Raw genomic sequence first — 13,831 nt, 5'->3', positions numbered from 1 at the left:
ATGTGATCCTATGAAGATCATCGAAAGGAACTGTGGGTCTATTTCGTACAAATACATAATACCGTGTCCGCAGTATGGCGGAGGGAATGACAATTCACTTTCTGTGATTAAACAAGTAAAAAACCATTAAGTTCGGCCGGGCCGAACTTTGAATACCCTCCACCATTTGGAACGAATTAGAAAATTAAAAAAAAAAAATAAAATCCATTAATTTTTATACCCTACACCACATAGTGGTAAGGGTATTATGTCTTTGTGCATTTGTTTGTAACATGGAGAAGGAAACGAGATAGACCCATAGTTACTTTTGAGAACCTTCATAGAATCACTTTCTGAGTCGATTTATGCATGTCAGTCCGTCTGTCCGTCCGTCCGTCCGTCCGTCCGTCTGTCCATGTATTCTTGTGAACAAAATGCAGGTCGCATTTATTATCCGATTGAGATGAAATTTTCCAAACAATATTTTTTTGGCCCAAGGACGAACCCTATAGATATTGGTGAGAATCGGATCAAATTTAGATATAGCTCCCATATATATCTTCATCCGATTTCGGGTTAAATGTGCACCAAATGTCCACTATCAGTCCAAATTACCTGAATTTTGGCACACCCAACCGAGTTCGGCCTAGAAGCAAGTATATCAAACCGGTTCAGATATAGCTATAGCTCCCATATATATCTTTCATCCGATTTGATCTTTAAGTCCCTCACATTCCTACTATGCACTCCACAACCGTGATATTTGGTACCAGGTATTAGATGGAGCACAGAAATAGCTGTTTTAAATTTTATCGAAATCGGTTCAGATTTGGATATAGCTCCCATATATATATTCATCCGATTTCGGGTTAAATGTGCACTAAATGGTCAATATCAGCCCAAATCACCTGAATTTTCGTACATAAGACCGAATTCAGTCTAGAAGCTAATACGTAAAATTTGGAGAAACCCGGTTCAGAGATAGCTATAGTTCGTAAAATGCACGATAGAATTAGATAGATTTTGATTTTGTACCAAATATCTCATAGAGCTCTGAAATGCCCTGTATAAACCTTTTTACGAGAGCTCTACTAAATATGCATAGTGGTGTAGGGTATCATATAGTCGGCCCCGCCCGACTTTTGAGCTTTCCTTACTGGTTTTTTTTAAATCTTTACAATATCTAATATAGGAAGGTGCCGATATATGGGGATATATATGATATTGTGGACCTTTGTGGACCTATTAAGACAAATCTAAATCTGGGTGTAAAGTACTCACAATGAACTCCTTGTGTGGATTTTCAGATAATTCCATTGGAAAAAGTGGCTAAAATCATCAAACTACTGACCGTTATATGGGGGATATACGATATTGCGGACCTATATAGACAATGCCCTTTCAGAGAGTAAAGTGCTCACAAAGAACTCCTTGTGTGGATTTTCAGACAATACGATTTGAAAATGTGGCTAAAATCATCAAAATACCGAATATCGGGGGTACCGTTATATGGGTGCTATACTATATCATTAACATATATAAAGAATTCTCACAAAAAAAAAACCTTGTGTACAATTTCCGTTAAAAAATGTGGCTAAAATCATCAAAATACCGAATATCGAGGGTACCGTTATATGGGGGCTATACGATATCGTGGACCTATATAGATAATTCTCTGCCGAGGTATAAAGTACCCACAAGGAACTCCTTGTGTGGATTTCAGACAATTCCCATGAAAAATGTGGGTAAAATCATCAAAATAATGAATATCGAGGGTTCCGTTATATGGGGGATATACGATATCGTGAACCTGTATAGACAATTCTCTTTCAGGGGTAAAGTACTCACAAGGAACTACTTGTGCGGATTTTAAGACAATTCCATTGAAAAGTGTGGCTAACATCATCAAAATACCGAATATCAAGAGGTACAGTTATATGGGGGATATACGATATCGTGGACCTATATAGATAATTCTCTTCCGAGGTATAAAGTACCCATAAGGAATTACTTGTGTGGATTTTAAGACAATTCCATTGAAAAATGTGGCTAACATCATCAAAAGACCGAATATCGGGGGGTACAGTTATATGGGGGATATACGATATCGTGGACCTATATAGACAATTCTTTTTCAGAAGGTAGAATACTCACAAGGGACACCTCTTGTGGAATTTCAGACACTTCCATTGAAAAATATGGCTAAAATCGTCAAAATACCGAATATCGGAGGGTACCGTTATATGGGGGCTATACGATATCGTGGACCTATATAGATAATTTTCTGCCGAGGTATAAAGTACCCACAAGGAACTCCTTGTGTGGATTTACAGACAATTCCGTTAAAAAATGTGGGTAAAGTTATCAAAATACCGAATATCGGGGGTACCGTTATATGGGGGAAATACGATATCGTAGACCTATTTAGACAATTCTCTCTCAGGGGGTAAAATATTCACAAGGAACTACTTGTGTGAATTTTCAGACAATTCCATTTAAAAAATGTGGCTAACATCTTCAAAATACCGAATATCGGAGGGTACCGTTATATGGGGGCTATACGATATCGTGGACTGATATAGCCCTCCCTATCTTAATTCGTTTAGACTGTAGCGTGATTACAACAGACGGACAGACGTACGGACAGGGCTAAATCGTCTTAGAATTTTACGCTGATCAAGAATATATATACTTTGTTGGCTCTGAAATGATTATTTCGATGAGTTACAAACGGAATGACGAACTTAATATACCCTCCATACTATGTATGGTGGAGGGTATAAAAAACTTTTGCTATTTGATTTTTTTAATAACAGGACACTATATATGTACATTTTCTAGTAATTTCCACACTCTCTCTCTCTCCCCCTTCGTTTCACGTCCCAAGTGATATCGACTCACATCCGCAATTACAATTGTCAATATTTATACGATAATTTATTGTTAGCTAGCTCCGTTTGTGTCATGTTTGCACTTAACTGTAACGTTAATCACTCTGTCGTAATTTTGTATTCTCCAGGTACACATCGACATGAACGGCGATGCCGAGGGAAATTATTCGGTAATCTCTTTGCAAAGTGATTCGAATGGCTTGAACAAGGCCAATTCCCTGGCGAAGATGTCCATGCAGCCAGTTGGTTACTTCGTCTTCAATAAACAATCAATCATTCCGGTAAGTGCGTATCCCATGGATGGATGGACGGATGGGGTGTTTCCCACAGCCTACCCAACCAACCAAACAAACATTGCGAAACAATGACAATACATTCGTATATTATTAATTAAGATATTTATGTACATCATCATTTTGTATTCCGTATTTTTCTTTGAAGGAATTTCGTTACGTCAAACCAGATCGTCCCATCCAATGGCTGAAAGGACGTCCACCATTGTGCGAACCGCTGTGCGGTTTCCATGGCGAGCTATGCCCCAAGCGACGACTCGATTGGCGCTATATGACCTCGGGTTCATTTTTCGGATTATTTGTTGTCATTGCTGCCGTATTCCTAATTAAGTAGTGAACATTTTTTTGTTTTGGTTTTGTTTTCGTACTTATTTGTTGATGTTATTGTTCCTCTTCATCTGCTACGTGCTACATGTTCTTCTTGTTCTTACTCTTGCTCATCATCTTCTTCTTCGGTTAATGTGACTGCCTGCCTGCCTATCATGATGGCATGCCTACCAACATGTCTTTCAATCAACATAATTGTCGCATGATTTTCTCGCTCCTCGATGTATGACTTTGTTGTTGGGAACAATTGTTTGAAATTATTTTTAAATTTTGTCCTGGTAATTTATCTCCGTTGCAGGCACTATCGCTACGAGCAGACCCTAGCCGGGCTACTGTGGAAAATCGATATGAAGGATGTAACAATTATCAATATGGAAAATGCAAATGACTACAACAATACACTGAAGAATAAAAATATTGTAAGTAGTGGTGGAGGGGAAATGTCAGAGAGAGGGAGAGAGAGAGTGCCTTCCATTAGCACTTATTTTAATTTATTTTTTTAATTTTTTCTTTTTTAATTATTTTTAAGTACCAAATATGCCGACAAAGTATTTTAACAGGAGGTGATACAAATAAAAAGGCCTTTACAAACATAGGTAAGTTCGCAGAAGTTAAGAAAACAATGAAAAATTAACAAGTAAAAAAAACATTAAGTTCGGCCGGGCCGAACTTTTAATACCCTCCACCTTAGAGTAATGGAAAAATTAGAATTAATTAGGACCCACAAATACCAATTTTTAGACATATTCGTGGGAAAATGTGACAAAAATCATCAAAATACCGAGTATCGGGAGGTACCGCTATATAGGGCTATACAAAAACGTGGACCTATACATACAATGTTTCGCCAACGGAGCTAGAACCTATTATGACCAACTGATTCCAATTTTAAGACAAATCCGCGAAAAAAATAGTGACAAAAACCATAAAAATACCGAATATCGGGATATACCGTTATATGGGGGCTATACCAAAGCGTGGACCTATACATACAATGTTTCGCCACACGAACTAGGACCCATTATGACTCTCAAATACCAATTCTTAGACAAGTCTGTGAAAAAATGTGGCAAAAATCATCAAAATACTAAATATCGGGAGGTACCGTTATATGGGGGCTATACCAAAACGTGGACCTATACATGCAATGTTTCGCCACCGGAGCTAGAACCAAATATGACCAACAAATACTAATTTTTAGACAAATTCATGAAAAAATGCGACAAAAATCATCAAAATACCGAATATCGGGAGGTACCGTTATATGGGGGCTATATCAAAACGAGGACTTATACATGCAATGTTTCGCCACACGAACTAGGACCAATTATGACCTACAAATACCAATTCTCAGACAAATCTGTGAAAAAATGTGGCAAAAATCATCGAAATACCGAATATCGGGAGGTACCGTTATATGGGGACCAGACCAAAATGTGGACCGATATATGTCATTTTCAATACCAATCATCCTAGACACCATACAAATTATTCTGCTAAATTTTTATGCTCTACGTCAAATAATGTGGCCTGTAACGTGATTTCAACAGACAGACGGACAGACGGACAGACGGACATCGTTAAATCGACTTAGAATTTTATGCCGATTATATACATTATGGGGTCTACGACAAATATTTAGACATGTTACAAACATAATGACAAAGTTAATATACCCTCCTTTCCAAGGTGGGGGGTATAAAAATATTTCAATTCATATTTTCGTTTTGTAAGTGTTATGTATTTCTAGAAATTTTTTAATTTGCAAACTTTAATTTGCGAACTAATAGGTTCTAATAAGCATATTCTGGAAAGAATTTACAAGAAACATTAAACATCAGAAATAGAAGTTATTTATATTATTTATATATTTATTATCAGAAATAGAAGTTATTTATATTTATATTATTATTATTCTCCACTAATAAGCAAACGTTGTTTTTATAAAAACAACAAAAGAGGGATTAAGCCTGACCATTAACAAGCCAACACTGTTCTATTAATGAACATAATAATTATACACCAGAACAATAGGTAAATACAAGTTATGTCCGGCTTGACCGAATAACCTTCATCCTGAAGTACCCTATAAAATAAAAGCATTTTTAATAAAAGTATCGGGATTCAAAATTGAACAAGTTAAAATAATTCTGTGGGATATAAGGTTAAATTCTTAAAAAAGACCGAACTTTGGGAGGTTTCGTGTGGTGGTGACTATAGTTAAACGGGCACATACATAGACAACTAGCTGAAGCCAGTGCGCTTCACGTGCCCAAAGCTTTAATACACCCTCCAGAATATTTTCACGGTAATATACAGTCGATTAATACGAGCGGAGAGCGACCATCCGCTGTTATGCCGGCCCACACCATCACCATGGCCGGCGCTTGGGTTCTAGTGGCCAACCGAAGGTGAACATTTTCAGCTGACCTCTTTGGCAAGTAAACAAGATCATTTTGTTTGTTTTCAAACTGCTGGACAACGAATGTTTTCTCATCGAAGAAAACCAAATTCGACAGTTCAGCACTTTCGGCCAAGCGACTCTTTAGCTCTTTTGAGTCTATTTCTTTCTGTCGCGGTGTAAGTTCTTGCACTTTTTGGAATTTCAATGACTTTACCCCGAACTCATTTTTCAATATTTGCTGAATGGAATATTGCGATATGTTCAGCTCACGAGCCATTTTTCGGCCACTACGATGCGAGTTTCGATCAAGTCGCTTCTTTACTTTTCGAACCATTGCTGCTGGGGTTGCTGTTATCCTCCTTCCACTTCCTTGACGTCGGGCTATGCTACCAGTATCACGGTAACGAGCAATGGTACGAGACACAAAAGATTTATTCACATTCCATCACAAATAACTTTTTTCTTTAAAACTTTCACCAAAATGCTTTTATACGCTTGTAAACAATATAATGAGCTGTCACTGGAATATTTTAACAGCTGTCGGACTACTGGCTTAGAAATGGCAGCAGTCTGAAGTTGGTTGCAGTTTTTTTCATCTCACCCTGTATATCTTTATCCGATTTCAAGAATATTATGAATTTCGACACATACGATCGAATTCAACAGAATTAGAAGAAAGTGTGTTAAATTTGATAAAATTTAGACACTAAAAACAGTTTTAATCTTAGTTGTATTGGAATTACACAAAGAAAGAGAGAGAGAGAGAGAGAGAGAGAGAGAGAGAGCCATCATTCCAAGAAATGGGCTAGTCCCCTTCAAAATGTCACTGTATCGTTAAATGTTAATTGTGTTGCTAGAAGAGCCACTACTTACTAACAGTTTTGAAGTCATTGTTGTTGTTGGCTACGCTAAAATTGTATGTGTATGATGAGAAACTTATATATGATGAGAAACTTATATATGAATTATTAAAGGACATCAGTTTTTGGTTAGACATGTTCTTCAAAGTTTTTCTTAGCATTTTTCAATTGTTTTTTACATTTTTTGTAAGTTGGGAATTTATTGAGATTACCACAAGCAGCATAGCATATCCAATGAGATGTCATCAAAATATTCACAAAATAATGACAATGGAAATGCTCACTCATCAAAGCTTTTTGAAAATGGGCGAAACCTTTAAAAAATGTAATAAGAATCAAATTTAAAACGAATGCATTTTAATACGAACGATTCAAGTAAAGGTTATTTAAAAAAAACGGGCTGCTTGTTCAGTTTTGGTGGACTTTAGGAAGATCCATATATAGTTTCCTATGTCGTGGACCAATATTTCGAGGTGTTAGATAATTTTCGGCCCAATCAAGCTTATAATACCCCCAACCCAAATATACAAAATACTATTTTAAAACAAAAATAACTATTTTAAAACACTTTTCATAAATCTTGTCGTCCTCACATCAATTGTTTTTTTTTTTTTCAGAGGAGAAAATTACATAGCCCACTGTGCGGAAAGTAAAAATAGTGCACGCATATGAATCGTACTGCAGGAGAGGACGTTTTAAGAGCTTTCCAAAACGCTATAACTTAGCCAAATCGATAGTGGAAAATTGTACTTTTAAGATATATATATATATATATATATATATATATATATATATATATATATATATATATATATATATATATATATATATATATATATATATATATATATATATATATATATATATATATATATACATATATCTTAAAAGTACAATTTTCCACTACCGATTTGGCTAAGTTATAGCGTTTTGGAAAGCTCTTAGAACGTCCTCTCCTGCAGTACGATTCATATGCGTGCACTATCAGCGTAAAATTCTAAGTCGATTTAGCGATGTCCGTCTGTCTGGCTGTCTGTCTGTCTGTCCACGTCTTCGTATAGCTCCCATATAACGGTACCTCCCTATATTCGGAATTTTGATGATTTTAGCGACATCATTTAACGGTGTTGTTTCAAATTACGTATTTGGAGTTCGTTATGAGAACTACAATCTGTGACAGAAAATTGTCTATGCAGGTCCAGGTCTTCGTATATGCCCCATATATCAGTAGCTCCCTATATTCGGTATTTTGACGATTTTAGGTACAATACCCATCGAAATTGTTTGAGATGTGGTATTTGAAGTTCGTAATGGATGCTACAGCCTGTGACAGATAATTGTCTATGCATTTGCAGGTCTTCGCACAGCTCCGATATAACGGTACCTCCCTGTAATTTTGGTACTTCCCGATATTTTGACGATTTTAGCTACATTATTCAAGTTTCGAATTTGAATATGGTAAAGGCTTATGACAAACAATACCTATGTAGGTCCACGTCGTATAGACCCCAATAGATGGCTATATTTGATATTTTTAAAATTTTAACAGAATTTTTTAAGAATTTTATTTTTTGAAAATTTCCAAATTCGTTCCAAATGGTGGAGGGTATTCAAAGTTCGGCCCGGCCGAACTTACTGCTTTTTAACTTGTTAATTTTATTATTTGCCGCATATTTCTAATACACTGTTATACAACAGAAAGTGTGTCAAGGCTAAGCGTTGTCTTCGCTAATTAAAATCGTTTTTATACCCTCCACCACACATTGTATGGAAGGTATATTAAGTTCGTAGACCCAACAAGATATATATATTTTTGATCAACGTGAAATTCTAAGACAATTTAGTGATTTTGATTTAAACATATTACGGTACCTCCCTATATTCGGTATTTTGATGATTTTAGCTACATTTTCAATGGAATTGTCTAAAAATCCATACTAGAAGTTCTTTCTAAGCACTTTACCCCTGGAAGAGAAATGTCTATATAGGTCCACGATATCGTATAGCCCACATAGCACGGTACCTCCCAATATTCGGTATTTTGACGATTTTAGGGTACAATGGTACAATAAGGAGGTAGAACAGCTTCGTAAAACTACAGAAATACAGCCCTGACGCTATGTCCGCTTCCTGTCAGACTAATTCAAAATGATATACAACAAATTGTTTTAATTTTTTTTTTCATATTTTTCCTCACTTTTTAAGTGAGTTATATAGAGCGAAAAATGAATGAAATGCCTGGATTTTCTCTCAAAAATATGATCGAAACTGTTCAATCTTTCAATTTCATGGCTAAACTGGTTAATAGCTTCAATGCTAGAGCCGCAATATACGTGTCTTCCAAATTGGTTTTGAAAATATTTTGTTTTCATTTTTCAAAATAATAAATACATACATAAAATTGACAGAACTCGGGCACACATAGAAAAAAATTGTAATCAGCTGGTAGCTCTAACTTACCTTTTTATTGTACCATGCTGCATCCTATGATAAAATATTGCTAATGTAGGCCCACGTCTTCGTATAGCCTCCATATAACGGTACCTCCCAATATTCGGCATTTTGATGATTTTAGCGTCATTATTCACCGTAAGCTGTAATTTGACGATTCAGGTCAGGTCAATTGGATATGATCTACATAAAGATTTCAACGTCTCCATATGTAAACCTTAGAAACCAACAGTGACCTCTACATAAAATTACAGCTCTATCCCTACAAATATTTATTTGTAATATTTCAAATAATATTTTAAAATTGCAACCTTATCTCTTCTCCCAGTAGCAAATTAAGTACCATTTAGAACTTTTCCTACAAATAAAGGACGCATTTCCCAACTACCACCATTATTATTTATCAAATTTCAGAATTTTATCTCTGTCCTTTCACCCAATAACAAATATAGTTCCATTCCGTTCTTTTCGTACAATACACACTGCCAAAATTACATATATATGTCCAGGCAACACATGAATAGCGACCCAAACACAACATTTCAGATTTCATACTAAATTTCAAGTATTTAGCTCCATCCGTTCACATAACACCAAATGGTACCTTTATGGAGTTAAGTAACATTTTGGAACTTTTAATAGCCTAAAAGTTCGAATTTCCAAAAACCCTTTGGTACATCCATACTGCACTTCATCAGTGACTCTCATTTCAAATTTCAGAACTCTAGCCCATGCCGTGTGTCTGATATAAAATGTAAATTAAAATTTACATTTTAGTACTTTTATTACCCTTTTAGTACGAATTTCCAAAAACTCAGACTTATTACACGGCTTCGCACCAAGCCTGACTCTCGTGCAATTTTTAAGATTCTAGCTTAATCCGTTTCGTTTCTTTACTCTTTTTAGAAGGTTATTGATCATATATCGAAAATATATTTCAATTGACAAGCCAGGTTACACTTCCTAATTTGTTACAGAGAATTTGTAGACAACAAATATTTTAACATTCAATTTGTTATCTTCCAGGTTTATATCGTGGCAACATTGTGGCCATGAAAAGAGTTTATAAGAAAACTGTAGATATAACACGTTCCATTCGTAAGGAATTAAAACAAATGCGAGAGGTAAGTCAGAATCACCTGAATTCATCCCCCTCCTCTCAAAAACTTATAAATATATTGCCATTTACAGCTTCGACATGAAAATATTATCAATTTTATTGGAGTCTCCATCGATCATGGAAATGTCATAATTTTCACAACCTATTGCGCCCGTGGCAGCCTCGAAGATGTGCTGGCCAATGAAGATTTGCATTTGGATCACATGTTCATATCGTCGCTGGTCAGTGACATACTGAAGGGTATGATTGCCCTTCACGACTCCGAGATTATCTCGCATGGCAATTTGAGATCGAGCAATTGTCTCATTGACTCCCGATGGGTGTGTCAAATCTCCGATTTTGGTCTACATGAATTCAAATATGGTCAAGAGGAACCCCACAAGTAAGTTGGCATTAAAAAAGTTGTTTCTTTTTTCTCTTGGTTTTTACGTTCACTTTTCATGTCGGTGGCGTGGTTTGTGGTGGCGTGTCATTGTCCGGAAACCAAATAATAGTCTCTAACTATTGACATAATTCAATTGTTGTTTTCTGTTTGCTGGAACTTTCAATGGCCTGCTGCCACATTTTCACAAAATGTTACTGGCCATGTTAGTGGTTGGTGGCTGGTAGTGAAGTTGGCTTGTTGGCTTTTCAAGTAACACAAATTGACATTACCGAAAGGAAACAGCTTTCGAAACATTGAAGCATTTACTAGCAAAAGTTATTTGTTGTTGTTGTTGTTGTTTCTTGCTTCTTCCCACGTTAATGGTCATTTTATCTGTTTTATTGTTGTTGCTGCTGTCGTTAACAGAAGAGACTTGGAATTAAAACGTGCCTTGTGGAAAGCTCCTGAACTCTTAAGAGATCCATCGCCACCAGCTCGTGGCACCCAAAAAGGCGATGTCTACGCATTCGGCATTGTCTTATACGAGATTATTGGTCGTAAAGGACCTTGGGGCAGCACAACCTACTCGCATGAGGGTAAGTGATTCCAGTTCAATGATAATAAATTATTATTCTTTTAAAAAATTGTGTAAATTGTCGTATGAGGTCATTGACATTCGGACTACAAATATGAATCAGTGTTAAAAATAAATAATCTCAGACATATGGGAAAGGAAGGAAAATGAACATAAAAAGATAAGAGATATTTATATTTGGATGAGATGTTTGAGTACTGAAATAAATAAATTTATGGGGCTGATAGTCACTGAGGTCATTTTAGCATTTTTATACCCTCCACCATACAATGGAGGGTATATTAAGGTCTATAAGGGTATAAGTCGTAAAATTCTAAGTCGATTCATGGTACATACAGGATGATATAAAAAACTGCCACCAACTTCAGACTGCTGCCATTTCTAAGCCACTCGTCCGACAGCTGTTAAAATTATTCCAGTGACAGCTCATTATATTGTTTACAAGCGTACAAAATCATTTTGGTGAGAATTTTCCAGAAAAAAAGTTTTTCGGAAAACCACAAGTGGCTATCGTTAGAGCACTCCGGCATTTAAATGTTAATAAATCTTTTGTGTCTCGAACCATCGCTCGTTACCGTGATACTGGTAGCGTAGCCCGACGTCAAAGAAGTGGACGGAAGAAAACAGCAACATCAGCAGAAATGGTTCGAAAAGTAAAGAAGCGACTTGATCCAAACCCCGTCGCAGTGGCCGAAAAATGGCTCGTGAGCTTAACATATCGCTATATTCCATTAGGCAAATATTGAAAAATGAGCTCGGGATAAAGCCATTGAAATTCCAAAAAGTGCAAGAACATACACCTCAACAGGAAGAAAAAAGACTCAAAAGAGCTAAAGAGTTGCTTCGCTTGGCCGAAAGTGGTGAACTGTCGAATTTGGTTTTCTCCGATGAGAAAACATTCGTAGTCTAGCAGTTCGTAAACAAACAAAATGATCTTGTTTACTTGCCAAAAAGGTCAGCTAAAAATGTGCACCTTCGTTTGGCCACCAGAACTCAAGCGCCGGCCATGGTAATGATGTGGGACGCCATAACAGCCGATGGTCGCTCTCCGCTCGTAGTAATCGACCGTGGCATGAGAATAAATGCCGAATATAATCGCAAAAATATTCTGGAGGGTGCATTCGTTGTCCAGCAGTTTGTACACACAAACAAAATGATCGTGTTTACTTGCCAAAGAGGTCAGTTAAAAATGTGCACCTTCGTTTGGCCACCAAAACTCAAGCGCCGGCCATGGTGATGGTGTGGGAAGCCATAACAGCCGATGGTCGCTCTCCGCTCGTAATAATCGACCGTGGCATCAGAATAAATGCCGAATATTATCGCGAAAATATTCTGGAAGGTGCATTAAAACCTCGGGCACTCAAACATTTTGGCCGCATACCTTGGACATTCCAACAGACCTCAGCACCATAGCAATCCGCACGCACCACCCAAGAATGGTGACAAAATGAGGTTCCTCGCTTCATTTTCAGCGCACAATTGCCATCAACATCTCCGGATACCAATCCTTTGGACTATTGTGTCTGGAGTATTTTGGAAAGCAAGGTTGGCACTAAAGAATACAGAAGTGTCGATCACCTCAAGCAAGCGCTTCGCGGGGAATGGGCCAAAATACCGTAGAGCAACATTCGGGCAGCGTGTGACGGTTTCATTGGCCGTTTGAAGGCCATAATTCGTGCCAAATGTGACCAATTCGAGCAAATCTAAACTTATTCTAAAATTTGATGCTGATTCCGACATTTTTTTGCTTTCATTCAATAAAATTAAAAAAAATGTAAAATTATTACATTTGACTTTGTTGCAGCTTTTTTATCTCACCCTGTATATGTAGTATCAGCCCAAATTGAATAGATTTTTTCATATTCAACGGAATTTTAATATTTTGTTTTCAGTATATATCAATTGCTCCAATAAATATTTGTATACCCTCCACCTTGAAAATGAGGGTATATTAGCATTGTCATTCCGTTGGTAACATCCCTCAATATTCGTCGTAGACCTCATAAATGCTAAGTCGTTTTAACGATGTCCGTCTGCCTGTACAATTTATATTGTGTCTTGGATGGTTGGTATTAAAAATGAGATATATCGGTCCACGTTTTGGTATAGCCGCCATATAACGGTACCTCCCGATATTCGGTATTTTGATGATATTTGACACATTTTTTCACGGATCTATCTAAAAATTGGTATTTGTAGGTCATACCGGTTCTAGCTTTAGTGGCGAAACTTTGTATATATAGGTTCACGTTTTTGTATGGCCCCGATATAACGGTACCTCCCGATATTCGGTATCTTAGTGATTTTCGCCACATTTTCCACGAATTAGTCTGGTCTTATTGGAAAAGACATGGAAGTATAAAGATGGAACAAGACAGTCAAAATATGGCAACCATGTGTGTTTTCACAGGGAATGGGCCAAAATATGTTGTTATGATATCGTAACAAGATAGTTAGCAATCTTAAGCGATTTAAACCGCTTATGCAATATGCAATTAATTGGGAAAGTCTACGGAATAGAATTTTGCAATCCAATTTTTGGATTTT

General features: G+C 36.7%; 1 protein-coding gene across 1 annotated transcript in view; it reads left to right on the top strand.

Moving 5' to 3' along the window:
- The window catches only part of LOC101888252 (guanylate cyclase 32E), a 214,722-nt gene that overhangs the window by 178,995 nt on the left and 21,896 nt on the right, over positions 1-13,831 (top strand). Inside the window, exons 12-18 of the mRNA XM_059124627.1 lie at positions 2,999-3,151; positions 3,312-3,493; positions 3,789-3,909; positions 4,020-4,086; positions 10,232-10,329; positions 10,397-10,707; positions 11,116-11,285. Of these exons, the coding sequence (XP_058980610.1) occupies positions 2,999-3,151; positions 3,312-3,493; positions 3,789-3,909; positions 4,020-4,086; positions 10,232-10,329; positions 10,397-10,707; positions 11,116-11,285 (1,102 nt within the window). The remainder of the gene's footprint in view (positions 1-2,998; positions 3,152-3,311; positions 3,494-3,788; positions 3,910-4,019; positions 4,087-10,231; positions 10,330-10,396; positions 10,708-11,115; positions 11,286-13,831) is intronic.

Source organism: Musca domestica, unplaced genomic scaffold, assembly GCF_030504385.1.
Source record: "Musca domestica strain aabys unplaced genomic scaffold, Musca_domestica.polishedcontigs.V.1.1 3, whole genome shotgun sequence".
Lineage (NCBI taxonomy): Eukaryota > Metazoa > Arthropoda > Insecta > Diptera > Muscidae > Musca > Musca domestica.
The sequence above is the reverse complement of the archived record's forward strand: the minus strand, read 5'-3'. Positions and strand labels throughout refer to the sequence as shown.